This window comes from Neomonachus schauinslandi, chromosome 5 (assembly GCF_002201575.2).
Source record: "Neomonachus schauinslandi chromosome 5, ASM220157v2, whole genome shotgun sequence".
NCBI classification, from domain to species: domain Eukaryota; kingdom Metazoa; phylum Chordata; class Mammalia; order Carnivora; family Phocidae; genus Neomonachus; species Neomonachus schauinslandi.
Genome location: NC_058407.1, coordinates 24354970 through 24372024, shown reverse-complemented (window position 1 = coordinate 24372024; position 17055 = coordinate 24354970). Strand labels below are relative to the sequence as shown.

The window sequence follows — 17055 nt, the reverse complement described above, 5'->3', positions numbered from 1 at the left end:
ACACGTATTCATTCATTAACCAAATACTTACTGAGTGCCTAATGTATGCCAGGCATGTTACTCTCTTTCTCTAAGAAGCACAGAGGAGCAAGGGAGAGAAATAATTGTATCAAAATCTAATGAGGACTGTAATCAAGATATGTCAAAGTAGAGAAGTGGAGCAAAGTGGGAACTAATTTTGCTTTGGCGGAATGCTGGGAGAAAGTTTTACAGATGAGATGAATTTTGAAGAAGGACTAGAAGTTTTCCAAGTAGTCAAGCAGGAGGAAAATAGTTCAAAGAAAGAGATTAGCAAGCACACATACTAAAAATAGATTTATTGAGGTATAATTTATTGAGGTATAATTTACATTCATGAAATTAACCTGTTTTAAGAGTGCAGTTCACAGATGTTTAGCAACTTTACAGAGCTGTGGAGCTGGCATCACCATCCGGTTTTAGAACATTCCCACTATTCCAGCAAGATCCCTAGTGCCCATTTGCAGTCCCTAGCCCCAAGCAACCATTAATTTGTTTTCTATCTCCATAGATTGGCCTTCCCTGGATATTTCACATAATGGAATTCCATATAAATGGAATCATACGATATATAGTCTTCTGTGACTACTGCTTTCATTAGCGTTATGTTCTTGAGGTTTGCCTATATTGTAGCATGTAACAGTAGTTTGTTCCTTTTTTTGCTGACTAGTAGTCCCCTTTTTGGATATATAGTATTTTCTTTGCCCATTCAACAGTTGATGGATATATGAATTGTTTCCACTTTTTGGATATTTTGATTAACGCTGCTTTGAACATTTATATACAAGTTTTTAAGTGAACATATGTTTGTAGTTCTCTTGGGTGTATATCTAAGAATGGAATTGCTGGGTCATATGTTAACTCTATGTTTAGCCTTTTGATGATCTGTCAGATTGTTTTCCAAAGTGCCTGTACCAGTGAATAAGAGTTCCAGTTTTTCCACAGCCTAGCCAACACTTGTTATTATCTATATTATTGATTGTAGCCATCCTAGTGGTTATGAAGTGTATCTCACTGTGACTTTGGTGTGCATTTCCCAGCTGTCTATGTTGAGATCTTTTCATGTACTTACTGATCATTTCTGTATCTTCTTTTTTTAAAATTTTTAAAAAATTTTTATTTATTTGAGACAGAGAGAATGAGAGACAGAGAGCATGAGAGGGAGGAGGGTCAGAGGGAGAAGCAGACTCCCTGCCGAGCAGGGAGCTTGATGCGGGACTCGATCCCGGGACTCCAGGATCATGACCTGAGCCGAAGGCAGCCGCTTAACCAACTGAGCCACCCAGGCGCCCCCATTTCTGTATCTTCTTTGGGGAAATGTTTATTCAGATCTTTTGCCCATAACCTAAACTAAGATGTCTTTTTTTTTTTTATCACAAGAGTTTTTAAAATGTATATTCTAGATTCAAGTCCTTTATCAGATACTTGATTTGCAAATATTTCCTCCAGTTGGTGGCTTGTCTTTTCATATTGTTAATAGTGTCTTTGGAGACAAAGTTTTAAATTTTAATGATTCCAATTTTTCATTTTTCTTCTTTTATATATTGTGCTTTTGGTTGCATATCTAAGAATTCTTCGCCTAACCCCAGGTGTTGAAGCTTTTCTTCTATGTTTTCTTTTAGAAGTTTTATAGTTGTAGCTTTTACATTTAAGTATGATCCCCATTTTGAATTAATATTTGTGTGAAGTGTATAAAGATCTAAATTCTTCTTTTGCACATAGATATCCAACTGTCCCAGTACCAGTTGTTCAAGAGACTGTCTTTTCTTCATTGACTTGCCTTGGCACACCATTGTCAAAAATTAATTATCATAAATCTAAATGTTTATTGCTAGACTTTCAATCCTATTCCATGATCTATAAGTCTACCTTTATGGGAGTATCCACCCTCTTGGTTATTGTAGCTTTCAGTAAGTTTTGAAATTGGAAAGTACCTGTCCTCCAACTATGTTCTTCCTTTCCAAATCATTTTGGCTACTTTGAGTTCTTTGCATTTTCATATACATTTTAGGAGCTGCTTGTCAATTTCTGCAAACTAACAGAATTTTAGTAGAGATTGTGTTAAATCTGTAAATCAATTTGGGGACAGTAGCCATCTTAACAATATTGAATCTTCCAATTCATGGATATGAACTGTCCCTTCATTTATTTAGATATTAATTTCTCTCAATAATGCTTTTTACTTTTCAGTGTACAAATTCTGTACATTTTTGTTAAGCTTATCTCTATTGTGAGTGGAATATTTTCTTCATTTCATTTTCAGATTGTTCATTGATGATACATAGAAATACAGTGGATTTATGAATATTGAATTTTGTGTCCTGTGATCTTGTTATGCACATTTATTAATTCTAGAGGTGTGTGTGTATGTGTGTGTCTTGGGATTTCCTACATATAGGACCATGTCTTCTGCAAACAAATACAATTTTACTTCTTCATTTCGAATCTAGATGCATTTTCCTCTTTTTCTTGTTTGTTTGCATGAGCTAGAATCTCATAAATGCAGTGTTAAACACCTCCATCTAAAAAAAATACCCTTTATATTCTTCTCTGTCCACATTTTCCCATTTTGAACTCAAGTCCAACCTTCTTAATAAAGTCTCCCTCTCAATTCAAAATGAACTTTCTTTTTTAAATGTCTGTGTCACTAATTGTTCTTACATTGTAATTATTTAATGTTATTATGTATTCTTCATTTAATGTCTGTTAGTCTTGTTTCCAGAATTTAAGTAAATTGCCCAAACTTACATAGCCAGTAAGTTGGCAAGGGCTACCCCAGAACCCAAGTGGGTCTTCATATCTTGGGACAGGGGGATGTTGCTTAGATTCTCCATAGGCAGACTTCTCCGGGTTTCATCTATTTCCAAACAATCTTAGCACTTGATCTAGGCCAGGCCGCATTTGCACATTGTATTCCTTGCTCTGGCATCAGCATTATTCCTTCACTTTCTTTTTCCTTGTTATTGAAGTAGAAGAAAGATATCTTTTGTTATTGTTTGTTTTATTCTGCAGTCTTGTTGAAGATTAAAGAATTAGCCAAAACACGAACATCAAAAAATTAGAACCAAGCAGTCTAATTGAATAGTTTTTTCCAGATTAGTTAAATCTTAAGAATTGACTCTTAATGCTTATTTTAGTTATCTTTATTTATTTTTATTTTTTATTTTGTAAAGATTTTATTTATTTATTTATTTGACACAGAGAGAGACAGCAAGAGAGGGAACACAAGTAGGGGGAGTGGGAGAGGGAGAAGCCGGCTTCCCGCGGAGCAGGGAGTCTGCTTCTCCCTCTGACCCTCCCCCCTCTCATGTGCTCTCTCTCTCTCAGTCTCTCTCTCTCAAATAAATAAATAAAATCTTTAAAAAAAATAAAAATAAAAAACTGAACACACACAAAACACAAAACTGAACACACACAGTAAAAATTATCTCCATTCATTGTTACTTTTGCTATTCTGTGGAACTTTATGATTACATTGTCCCTTTAACAGTTTCCTAGTTGAAAAGATGATAGCAAATACCTATCAAAAATCTTAAGTAATGTTCTTATTTCTGACATCCTTACACACAATATATTCAACTTATAAATCCTCTATTAAAATGGCAAATATCATTTTAAGTAAATACTTTCCTTAAAATGCCATTTGTGTTTATTTTATTGTTATTCAAATAATACACGCTCATTATAAAAAATTAGAAAAGATGATAAAAATAATCACCCTTAAAACCCAGGATAATGGGTGTTAATAATTTTCTCTGCTTGTATATACAGGGAGTATATGTGTGTACATGTCTTTTTAGAAATAGGATCATACTTTGCATACTATTTTGTAACCCCCACTTTTCTTTCTCCAATATGCTTTGAGCATCTTTTCATGTCAATAGATACATATACATTATTATTTTTTTATATTATTATTCTTAATGGCTACATAGTGTTCCACTGAAATGTCATCTTCAGAGGATGAGAAAATTAATCATGGAACTTCATGATATCTTTATCATAATGCATGTACTATATTTTTTAGGCTTCTACCAGAAGGCATAGTTCTATTAAAGAACCAATAGTAAATAAATTTGAAATGTACAGTTCACTGGCCTGGATTGTGATAAGAGCTGCTGCCCAGGTTGGTGTGATTTTTACTTAATCTTTCTCTTCACTGTCCTATCCGTATCCTCTACCACCAGCTGTTAGGGCAGCACAATGTATCTCTGTGAGAGAAAAGAAAATTCACATTCTTTCGGATTTATGCTGGTGATGTTTCTTGGGAAGATTAGAAATGCTCCTTATATACATAATGTTTTTAATCTTTATTAGCCAGACCTGGCTTTGTTTGTTTCAGCTTTCCTTTAATGAGAGTATTGGCAGATACATATGTGCATGTTTTGACATTTTGGCAAATACCTGTTGTAGCTAGGTGAGAGAACCTATTTAAAGTGGCTCATACATTAATTAAATTGTCAACAGTAATGATTTGTTTGACAATGATACATACTACATGTTGGGGATCACATGTTGTTTTCCAGATTATCTTTTTTTTTCTTCCAATGTATATTGCATATTATTTTATGAATTCACTTTTTCACATTATTTACCTAATAGATAATCTATGAATGAGAAAGCTTACATTTATGGATTCTGATTATGTATTAATTTTAGGTCAGTGAAGCTGTGTTGGAAATTAATCTACTTATTGGAAAGAAGAATGCTAGAACTGATAAAGTTAGCCAAGGGGCATTACCAAATATCCCAGAATTTGCCACCGTGGATCTTCTGTCTTCATACACAGATTATTTGCTTGGTATGTTTGAAATGTCTAGGCATTTTATAAAAACCAGATATATATAATGTCTAATCAAGTGGCAAAGGTTTAATTGTGGTGATTTGTTGGGTTTTAGCTTAGAGAGGATAGTGGTGTGAGGAACCTCAGGAAGAGCATAGGGTTCTTAAGGCCGAGCTGCCAAAACAAAGGGGCATCATTTCCTTGTATGTATGTACATGTTACTCAGTCAGCTCCTGCATTTCAGATGCAGGGCTATGTGACAAATGGTTTTCCCTTCTGTCTGCTTCTTTTCCAGTTCACAGATGTCAAATGAAGGCTTTGAAAATATTTACTTGTGGGTCCTTTCCTGATCCTCTAAACTGTGTACTTGCTCTCGTACTCTCATGTAGCTCTCTGTGCTTTTTCTTATATTTTAAATGTGTGTGTTTGTGTGTATGTGTATGTGTGTGTGCACACACACGGTGTACATATTTGAGCTCTTTCTCTCATTAAACTCTCATCAGCTTCCTGAGGGTAGGGACTTTATTTTGTTTGCTGCTGCAACCACAGAAAATCACACATTACTTGCACATTACAGGCATTCATATTTGTTAAATGAATTAATGAATGAGAGGTTAGAATTTAAACTTGACCTCACTGCTATTTATTTTTTCTCATTTAGAACTCCTTTGTTAATTAGTAAACTATAATCTAAACCTCTAAGTCAGATGAGCAGTAACATATTTAATGTTCATTTGTGTGTTTGTCCATTCATTCATTTGAAAAATATTTATTAAGTGCTCTTATGTCCTGAGCACTTGGATGGGTTCTAAGAAGTAAGGTGCTAGAGTCTTACTTCCAGATTGACATTTCAGTAATAACCATAATTAATTTTCCTTGGCACCAGGTGAAGCATTGAGCCAAAGGGAATGAAGAGTGGTACTTGAACCTGGTGGGGGTGGGAGTGTTCTTCCTAAAGCCTCTGAGAACGTATCTGTAGGCAGCAGCTTAGTCTGCTGAAGTGTTAAGTCAACTTTAGCCAAAGGGTTAGTGTCTGAAACTGTCCCCTTCCTTGGCTTTCTTCCTTTCCAGCCTAAAAATGGATTGCCCGAGGTTAAACCATTAGATGGGTTTTTTATGCCAAGGTGTCATGTTCTTGTTTTATTGTTTTAATGCCTGGTAGAATTTTGCTTCATCAATTTCATCTAAAATGCTGTATTAACCAGTTATTGCCAAAATTATGCTGTATGCCAAACAGCCCTAAAACTTAGTAGCTTACAACAAGAATTAATTATTTGACTTGTCTCATGTATTCTGCTTCATTCTGTAGGTTGAGTTCAGGTGTAGTTCATGTACATTTGTTGTGAAGCCCAGGCTGAAGAGGCCGTGGCTATTTGGGGCATGCTCTTCTCATGCTGTACACCAGAGCAAAGGGGCCACGCTAGATCACAGAAGCACACTCAAGGCCTCTCTCCACACCACAGCCCATTGATCATGGCAAACCAGATGGCCAAGTCCAACATCAGTGAGGAACGGAAATCTACTCTGCCTGTAGAGAAAGGGAGAGGGGCATGAATGTTTGCTGAATGATAATCCAGACTACTATACATGACAAGTTCAATCTATGGCTAGTAGTGACCTAAGAAGAATTCTGAGTCGCTGCATGGAAAGACAGGAAAAGGTGTTCCAGTGATCTACTAATGTTGTCACCCATGGGCACATGCTGTGAGGAACAGCATCCCCTATCCAAATGATCTTAGTTGATCCAGTTGAGCAGGTAGTCTTCATCTTAGCTATGCTTAATGCTACAGTATAGGCTTTCTTTGCCTATTTCAGTGGTTTTCATAGCATATTCCAATTTTTAGTTTCTATTTTGTACCATTAGCACTCCTTTACTGTTTTACCATAATACTAATTTGAAATGACTGAATTTTTTTTTTAAAGATTTTATTTATTTATCTGACAGAGAGAGACACAGCGAGAGAGGGAACACAAGCAGGGGGAGTGGGAGAGGGAGAAGCAGGCTTCCCGCCGAGCAGGGAGCCCGATGCGGGGCTCGATCCCAGGACCCCAGGATCATGACCTGAGCCGAAGGCAGATGCTTAACGACTGAGCCACCCAGGTGCCCCTGAAATGACTGAATTTTGAAGTCCAATCTAGTTTGCATTTTGCCTTGCTTTAAGGATAATAGTTTTGCCCTCCAGTATTTTCCTAGCAGACTGATGATTAATTCATGTTGGTGATTTCCCTTACTACGGTAGTCAGGTTCCCTCCTGACTGCTACAAATACCCAGATGGCAATGAGGTTCACATTATAAGGAATTGCTAAAGGGTAACAGCAGCAAATAAAACTTGTTTGATTTTCCTTACATTAGCATAAACTAGCATCCAGGAGAACTTCCTCAGTAATCTCACCTTCACTAGCATTGATCTGTACATGAGGTGGTGATCGATAGTCATTGTTACTGTGTGCAGAGCCCTGTACCAGATATTTATGTCCTGGGGGAAGGAGGAGTCATGGAACACATCAATAAAGTGGGGCTTGTCTTCCATGAGCTTCCAGTCATTGACAATCAGAACAGGCATACACCTTGAAATTATATAAATGCATCTTTTAAGAAGACAATGGAGGCAGATTAAACTAAAGCTAGACGCAGGCAGGATGGGCATGTGGGTTAATTAGGAACATTCTCTTCTGGAAGAAGTATATTGCAGGGCAGGTGTAAATAGACCAGAGTCATGGGTAGCAGAGTGGAGAGAAAGCACATTTTCCCAACATAGTGTTGACGATCAGAGAAGCATGATGACAGAATAGATTAGTCATGCATATGTGTACCAGAGAGATACTGTATGATATCTGTAGGACAATAAGGTAATTGAGTGATTCAACTCATCCGATTTATTGAGGTTTCCTCTCCAACGTCTTATGGGAATAGACACCCTAAAATGATGGTACTGTCAATATAGGAACATATTTAGATTCAGTGCAAAAAACATTTATTAGATGCCTAGTTTGACCCTACCTGTATTAAAATATGCTTATCTTTTTGTCTTGATTTTCTTGGGGCTTTAGTATAAAAATTCAGCTAGTATAAAAATTGTTAAATTCTACAAGACACTTTGAATTAAAAGCAACATTTAAGATTAGTGGTACTGGATGCAACCTCTCACAACTACATACACTTTGTATATAGAAAAACATAAATGTGTCATGCTAAAAACTAATGTTGGTGAACCTATTGTCAGAATATAAAAAGAGATCTGTAGAGCAGAACTAAGGATCACAACTGACCTTTAATATATGCTCTGCCTCTTGAAAGAGAGAAAAACTTCCAGCCTGTAAAAATATGTTTTATTCTTTCCTTACTGCCTTGCCCCTGGTTTAGAGACATGGGGTCAATACCAACTAAAAACTAGGATGTCATTCCTCTACTATTATGTTGATTTCTTCTATTCCTTTGAGACACAATTGTCTATAGGTGGGGAGCTAGGGGAATACATTACATCCTCACATTCCAAACTATTACACAACTTACAGATGAAAATGGAGATAAATAATTTATGCTAATAGCAGTGATGTGTGTTTGTGTGTATGTGCATGTGCATGTGTGTGCACATGCTCTGTATTAGTTCAGAGTATAAGCAGTTGAGACAGTTGGGGTATGATGAGAACCATCCTCAGTGAAGCAGAGCTGTTCTGGTCCAACACCTGCAAGATTCTAGAAATTTTACGGAGAGCTCTACACTTTGATCACTTAAATCTGAGAAGGAACAGTCCCATGACGGAGAGTAGAGCATACATTCTCCACCTTCTATTATCAGACACTAGGTATGGAGAGATTCTTTATTCTAGACAGTGTCAACGATGAAAAATAAGAATTAACAGATGCAATGGAATGCTATCTTGAAGACTCAGAGGAAGACTGACACTGCAGGGAACCAAAGAAAATGGAACAAAATTGTTTGGAACTCTCAGCAGGACCCAAACAGTCAAAGACTGACACAACCATAGAAAGCCATAATGCAGCAAGTGCTAGATAATTGTGGGACCAGTGGCTTCTGGGGCTATGTGCTAGTGCTTTCTTATGTGATAAATGATAAAGGATAACTTTGGGAAAATTCCATGAGAGTGTCATTATGCACGTATAGTAAATGAAGAAAGGTCCTCAGAGAGGTTATGTAACTAGGATAATTTTCTACTGCTGATACAAACCCTGATCTATCCAATTCTAAAAGCTGTGCCCTTGATCACTGTGTTGGGTGTGATAAAGTATTACGAGGAAATCAAAGTGCAGAACTAATGCATCACCCTTTTGGATTGAGCTGACATGAAAGATGCTTTTGCCCTCCCCAATCCAAACATGTAACAAGGTTGGGTAAAACAGAACCAAAATTGTTTTAATTTATAGTTGAGCATGAAATCAGGAAAAGAAAATCTTAAGTTACCAAAGTAAAATGAGTGATTATAAGCAAGGGGTGAAGGTGAGGACCTCATTGGAGAGGGAACAGCTGGGGCTGGGACTTTGAATGGCTGGACAAAGAGGGAATCTGGAAGGAGGGCCCCGCAGGTAGGGAAGGTCAGAACCCAGCTAACTACATAGAACTGAGGTTCAGGGTGGACTTGTCTACAAATTGAGGACTAGAAACACGTTGCCCACTGGCTTGAGTAGATGCAGAGAAACATGCCAAGTGCCCAGTCAGGGCCAAAAATGAGCCACTTGGGAGAAGTCAGAACCCCACCTGAGATGGTAAGGTTGGAATTCCCACCACTGGAAGAATGCAGGGAAATTAGCATAAATACTGGCCCAGAACCAGTGAAACCCATGCAGCAATGGCTGTGGCTGGAGGGAAACCGTGGCAATGGGATATGCCTCCCACAAAAGTTCTGAAGATAAACGTATAGTGCAGATTATACCTGGACAAATTCTGGCATCACTTTTGGATTATAAAGACAAAGAAAATAATTGTAAGCATTCAATCACAAAAAGTGGCCTTTCTATAAAGAAGAAAAAATTGAACTGGTATTAATTTTCTCCTATGACGTTAAAGACCAGACGACATTGGTCAAATATGTGCAGAGGCTCCTTTTTTTCCTTTTAATTTCGTTCAGTTTCTTCACATAGGTAATTTATTCTCAAGAAGCAAAACTCCAAAGGGGTGCCTGGGTGCCTCGGTCGATTAAGCGTCTGACTCTTGATTTTGGCTCAGGTCATGATCTCAGGGTCGTGGGATTGAGCCCCACATCGGGCTCTGCGCTAAGCGCAGAGTCTGCTTCAGATTCTCTCTCCCTCTCCCTCCCCCACGCTCTCTCTCTCTCCTCTCTCTCAAATAAATAAACTCCTTAAAAAATAAAAATAAGTAAATAAAAACTCAAGAGACATCAAAGGTCATGGAGAGAAAGTCTTCCTTCTATCTTCTCTGAAAATATCTGAGTCCTCTGCAGAGGCAATTGGTGTTGTCACTGTATTGGTGTCCTATTCCTGCTATAAGAAACAACCACAATTTAGTGGCTTAAAACAACACAAGGTGTATCTTCCGGTTCAGGAGGTCAGAAGTCTAAAGTGGGTCTGACTGGGCTAAAATTAAGGTGTGGGCAGAAATACATCCCTCTGGAGGCTTTAGGAGAGAATCTGTTTTGGCCAGAATGCTAGCTTATATGATAATAGGTTCACAAATATTGCTTTTTTTTTTTTTTTTTTTTGGTTTACATTGTCCTAGTACACATTTGCCCATTCTTTTATTGTCAACCTTCCTAAATCACCTGATTTTAAATATACATCTTAAATAGAACACAGAATTGGATTTTCTTTGTTTTAAAACTTGATAATATTTTTCTTTTTGGTAGTAGGCAACTTTAGCTAATTTAAATTAGTTGACATGAAAGGTATGTTTGGCATTATTTTGCATCATTTTACAATACATACATAATAAACTAGGAAACAAAAACAAAATGAGGTAATTTCAGGGGAAAAAACAAACTATTAGCCAACTTATTTAGGAAAATTAATTACAGTAGAAAAAGGATAAATGCTAAGAGGAAGGTAATCACTGATATAGAGAAATTAAATTATTTGAGTTTTTTTCTGTTTAATTTGAAGCAAATAAATTTTAAAAACTTTGTGAAATGTATAATTTTGGAGAAAAATATAATTTACCCAAATTTACTTCAAAATACATTATATAAAAAATTAGGCAAATCTATCATTATAGAAGAAATAGGTTACATTAGAAATTAAAATTAAAGTTTATTAATTAATTTTAAAAGAACAGTAATAAATCCATTAGAAGTTAGCATAAGTAACATTAAAAATCTCTCTAATGTCTGGCTTAATGAAAGAACTGGACTCACACCCACTTGTGCAGTCAGCCTGTTAGAGCATAATGTTGTGGTTGAAATATGTGAAGAAAACCCAGCTTCACACAGATCTGTAGATAGAAGGTGGAGGACTATTTTAAGAGCCTTTTCAGATAATTGTGGACATTCTTCTTTGGTACCAAACCAACACCGAGGTAAGTGGTAGTTTCATAAAGGTTAGTTCCAGTGTAGACTATGAAACAATATCATTGAACTTTTTGTACTGTGTTACATTAAAATTCATTAGTCTTTCAGTCTGAATGGATCTTTTACTCATGCATGACTGTAATATCATGCACAAGATATTTGGAAAATAGTGACTCCCTGGGTTATGCACGACTTCCGAGTGTCTGTACAATTCACTGGACAGTTTTTAAAAAATCAAATTTTAAAAATCATCACCATTCTTATCAGAAAGTATTGGGAAGCCCATGGTGGCATATACAAATTTTCCAAAATTCTAAGTTTTTACTTAAAAATATGAATTTTATCATTGACAGTAAATACTGTCAGTTATTTTCCTGAGGGCCTACTACTTTATGGAAGGTGTTTGCCACACATCTAAGTATGAAAACACTTAGTTTGTCTTCTCAGTTGTTCTTTTATGTAAAAATGGTGTTCCATGGTGGGGGGGCTGGAGGGGGTGTCGGGAGTAGGGCATTCCATTTGCAACTTAATCACAGAAGTGCTTTTCCTTAAGACAGCCATTGTATATTTCAGGATACAGCAGAAATTTTTTTTTAATTTAAATTCAAGTCAGTTAACATATAGTAGTATTGGTTTCAGGAGTAGAATGTAGTGATTGATCACTTGTAAACACCCAGTGCTTATCACAACAAGTGCCCTCCTTAATGCCCATCACCCATTTAAACCGTCCCTCCTTCCTCCTCCACCTCCCCTTCAGCAACCCTCAGTTTGTTCTCAATAGTTAAGAGTCTCTTATGGTTTGCCTCCCTCTCTGTTTTTATCTTATTTTATTTTTCCTTCTTTCTTAAATTCCACATATGAGTGAGATCATAGGATAATTCTCTTTCTCTAATTGACTTACGTCGCTCAGCATAATACCCTCTAGTTCCATCCATGTCATTGCAAGATTTCTTTTTTTTTTTTTGATGGCTGAGTAGAAACATTTTATGTGTTCTTCCCATTTCGTCACACAAATTTTGAAAAAAGGTGTACTTGAAGGTCAGTAGTTAATAACTTTAATTTTGCTGCTTTATCAGGGACACTCTTAAGTGAAACTAGCATTTTAGTTAATTCATTTTACTATGAGTGCATGGCAGTGAAGAACACAAGAACTACTAGCAGCTTTTTTTTTATTATGTTATGTTAATCCCCATACATTACATCATTAGTTTTCGATGTGGTGTTCCATGATTCATTGTTTGCGTATAACACCCAGTGCTCCGTGCAGAACGTGCCCTCTTTAACACCATCACCAGGCTAACCCATCCCCCCACCCCCCTCCCCTCTAGAACCCTCAGTTTGTTTCTCAGAGTCCATAGTCTCTCATGGTTTGTCTCCCCCTCCAATTTCCCCCCCTTCATTTTTCCCTTCCTACTACCTTCTTCTTTTTTTTAACATATAATGTATTATTTGTTTCAGAGGTACAGGTCTGTGATTCAATAGTCTTACACAATTCACAGCGCTCACCATAGCACATACCCTCCCAAATGTCTATCACCCAGCCACCCCATCCCTCCCACCCCCCACCACTCCAGCACACTCTGGAAAACAGTATGGAGGTTCCTCAGAAAGTTGAAAATAAAGCTACCATACGACCCAGCAACTGCACTACTGGGTATTTACCCCAAAGACTCAAAGGTAGGGATCCGAAGGGGTACGTGCACCCTGATGTTTATAGCAGCAATGTCCACAATAGCCAAACTATGGAAAGAGCCAAGATGTCCATCGACAGATGAATGGATAAAGAAGATGTGGTATATATATACTATGGAATATTATGCAGCCATCAAAAAGAATGAAATCTTACCATTTGCAATGATGTGGATGGAACTGGAGGGTATTATGCTGAGCAAAATAAGTCAGTCAGAGAAAGACATGTATCATATGATCTCACTGATATGAGGAATTCTTAATCTCAGGAACTACTAGTAGTTTGATGTCGCTGCCTTCTTAGGTTCATGCGAAGGCACCAGTTTTATTTATCATTCCTTTTGCACCATCAGTGCACATGTCAACATACTTATTCCAGGATAAACCACTGAATTCAGAAAGATTATTCAACGTTTTGCATATTTCACTTGCATTCTTGCTAATCATTCACAGACAAGGAGATCTTCTTTCAATAGTTGGTGCTGATACTATTCGACAAATCCAAGCAAAACTGCATGACCAACAATGTCTGTAGATGTGAGCATTTGTAAGGTAAAAGTACAACTCTGCAGATGTGTTACTAAGTCTTCATGTTGGCAGCTACATCTTGAATTCAACAAGTTATTTTATTATTGGAAAGTGTTACAATTTTGTTTACTGATTTTTCAACCAGTGCAAGTTATTGCAAACAGGACATTGAGGTCTTAGACTTCAGGATATGTATTCATTGATGTCAACTTATTAGTTTCTAGGCTTTTGTGTGCATTTCTCTAGCCAACACAATATGATAACCTACTCTATATGATACTTCACTGACTTTTTCATTTGGAGTTTGAAAAGCTGTAACAAAGAGTATTTTTTTTTTTTTTTGGCTTTAAAGAGCTCATCACATACACGTTCAAAATGTATATGTATTTCTTTTTCTTTAAACTCTGAACAATTGGTCTTAAGATGCCTCAACTTAACTGGCACCCATAATACTGTTTTAAAAATGTGCAGTTCACCATTGCTCTTTCTTTCTGAGATTTACATCTGAGTATTGTCCTCTGCCTCCTTTGTATCCTCTACCTGGTGACAACTACTTTGGGCACAATGCCATGCATCTTGTGGTTTGGGGTTTTAGTTCTTTCCTGATTTATTGAAAATAGTATTTGGGTTTTTGTCACTTGTTTTTTGTGTTGTTTGGGGATGATTTCCAGGAGAAGAGGACATGCCAATACTATATGGACACCTTTGCTGGAAGTCACCACAAAAATATTTTACTGTATTATAACATAAACATGGAAAATCACACAAATCATGAAAATACAGTTTCATTCAATATCATAAAGGAAATGCCCATATAACCATCATGGGTCAAAACTAGAACAAATCTACATCATACCCCCTTCTGCTGCCTACCAACCCCCTCTTTTTCCCAGCTTTATTGAGATATAATTGACATAAAACAATGTGTAAGTGTAAGGTGTACAGTGTAATGATTTATGTATGTATACACTGCAGAATAATTAACCACAGTAAGGTTAGTCAACACATCCTAATTAATGTCCCTGCTTTCTGATTTCTAACACCTGGATTAGTTTTGTCAGCTTTTGATTTTTGTGTAAGTGAAATTATATAGTCTATATTCTTTTGTATCTGTCTTCTTTTGTTCAACACTATGTTTGTGTAGTTCATTCTTTGATGGATATAATAACAATTTCTTATCCATTCTATTGTTGATAAATATGTGGGGGTTATCGGGAATGATGCTTCTATGAATACACTTGTATATGACATTTTTGTGTACAGATGTACACATTTTTATGTATATACCAAGGAATAGAATTGCTGGGTCATAGGTATATATATTTTCAACTTAGAAGTTCTCCAAAGGGGTTTGAATTTAAATTTTACCTTGATGACTAAAAAGGTAGGATACTGTTATATATAGTATTGGCTTTTGTTTAGTCTTTTTTGGGAACTCCTTATTCAAGAATCATGCCCAGTTTTCTTGGGAGTTTTCTGTATTTTTCTTAGAAGTATGGAGAGATTCTTTCAATATTCTGGATATGACCATTTTATAGAGTATATGTGTTGCAAATATCTTTTACCCCTGTTCTGCTAGTGGTACTTTTGATTATACAAAGTTCATAATTTTAATGTTGTAAAATTTATAAATCTTTTCTTTTATGGTTTATGCTTTTTGTGTTAAGTTTTAGAAATCTTTTTCTATGCAAAAGTCATAAAGATACACTCTTATTTTTACCATCTTTTTTTTTTACTTTTCACATTTAGATCTACAATTCACCTAGAATCTATTCTTATATATGGTGTGAGGCTGAAGTCAAGATTAATTTTTTCCGTATGATATACAATTAACCCAGAACCATGTATTAAAAAGACCAACCTTCTTCACAACATTGCAGTGTCACATCTGTTATAAATCAAGTGCCCAAATATGTGGAGTGAGAGAGAAAGGGAGAGGGAAAGGCAGAAAGAGAGCAAAAGAGAGAGAGAATCAATATGTTCTTATATTTATCTCATCAGGGAAATAAATATAAGAATATTTTGCAAGACCACAAGGAGAGATGAGTGTTCACACTGAAAAGGCCTACTACATAACAAGCAGAATGAACGAAAAAGACCTAGGCCTAGATGCAGCATGAAATTTTTAGTCACCACAAATAACGAGGAGTTCATTAAAAACATTATAGAGTAGGGAAGGTGGTCAAACACAGGAATGAGTATTTGACCAGCATACAGCTTCTCCCCAGCAATGATGGATACTAGAAAGCAGTAGAATAAGGCTTTTAAAGTTTTAAGGAAAAATGAGTTTCAACCAAAATCATATATTTAGCTAAACAATCAGTCAAGCATGAGATCCTTGTAAGGACTCAACTGGTTTTCTTTTGGTGAACTTTTAAATTTTTATTTATTTTTTATTTTTTTATTTTTAAGATTTTATTTATTTGACAGAGAGAGACACAGTGAGAGAGGGAACACAAGCAGGGGGAGTGGGAGAGGGAGAAGTAGGCTTCCCGCGAAGCAGGGAGCCCGATGCGGGGCTCGATCCCAGGACTCTGGGATCATGACCTGAGCTGAAGGCGGACGCTTAATGACTGAGCCACCCAGGCGCCCCTTGGAGAACTTTTTAAAGTAAGTTGCTAGCAAATGTACCTCAGCACACAAAGGTTGCAAAGAAAAAAGTATGTAAGATAGGGAAAAAAAAAAAAAAGAAGGAAGGAAGGAAAGGAGGAAGGAAATGGGATTAGGGAGAGGTTTGCACAGTATTCTAAAAGTACTGGGAATATTCTGTTTGCTAAACTGGTTGGTAAGAGCATGGGGATTCATCTTATTATTCAAGAAAACATACATAGACCATTAACCATAAAAGATTCTATTCATCTTTCTTCTTTTCCTTCCCAGAGGCAGCCATTATCCTAATAAAATACTGTATATTTGTGTGTGTGTGTGTGTGTGTGTGCGCACATAAATAATACAAAATATTACACTGGTTTTTTTTCAAATTTATACAAATGGTAGTATATTCTATGTATCATCAGGAATCTGCTTGTAACTTGGTATATGTTGTCATGATCTATCCAGGATCTTACCATGTTCATTTTAAAGATAAGAAAATTAAAACCCAAGAAGTCAAAAGCCCAGAGAGACCTACGGTGCAGAGAGGTTCAAGGTCACACATCTGTGAGAAGTACATCTGGGATTGAACTGACACTACACTATATACTTTCTGCGTTATAGATCTAATTAATTCATTTTGCATGCCATCCAATGAATAGACTTCTGTTTATTTTTCTAAGTTTCCATTTTTTTTTGATATTACAACAATGGTGTCATGAATGTCTTCCACAAGAGTCCTTGTACACATATACCACTTATATGAGTATCTGCATTTTTAATTGTATAAAATCCTGCCAAATTGCTTTCCAAAGAAGTTGCTCTCACAAGTAGTTTATGAAGATACCAGTTTCCTCACATTATTATCACTATTCATTATTTTCAGATCTTATTATCTATCAATTACTGAGGGATGGGAAATGGTATTTCATTTTAATTTGCATTTTCCTGATTTTTAGTGGCG

The 17055-nt window shown here is 36.4% G+C and overlaps 1 protein-coding gene across 1 annotated transcript in view; it reads left to right on the top strand.

The window, feature by feature from the left end:
* Positions 1–17055, top strand: part of CFAP54 (cilia and flagella associated protein 54) — a 294732-nt gene that overhangs the window by 223466 nt on the left and 54211 nt on the right. The window contains 2 exon segments of the mRNA XM_044914733.1: positions 4046–4144; positions 4678–4819. Coding sequence (XP_044770668.1) covers positions 4046–4144; positions 4678–4819 — 241 coding nt within the window.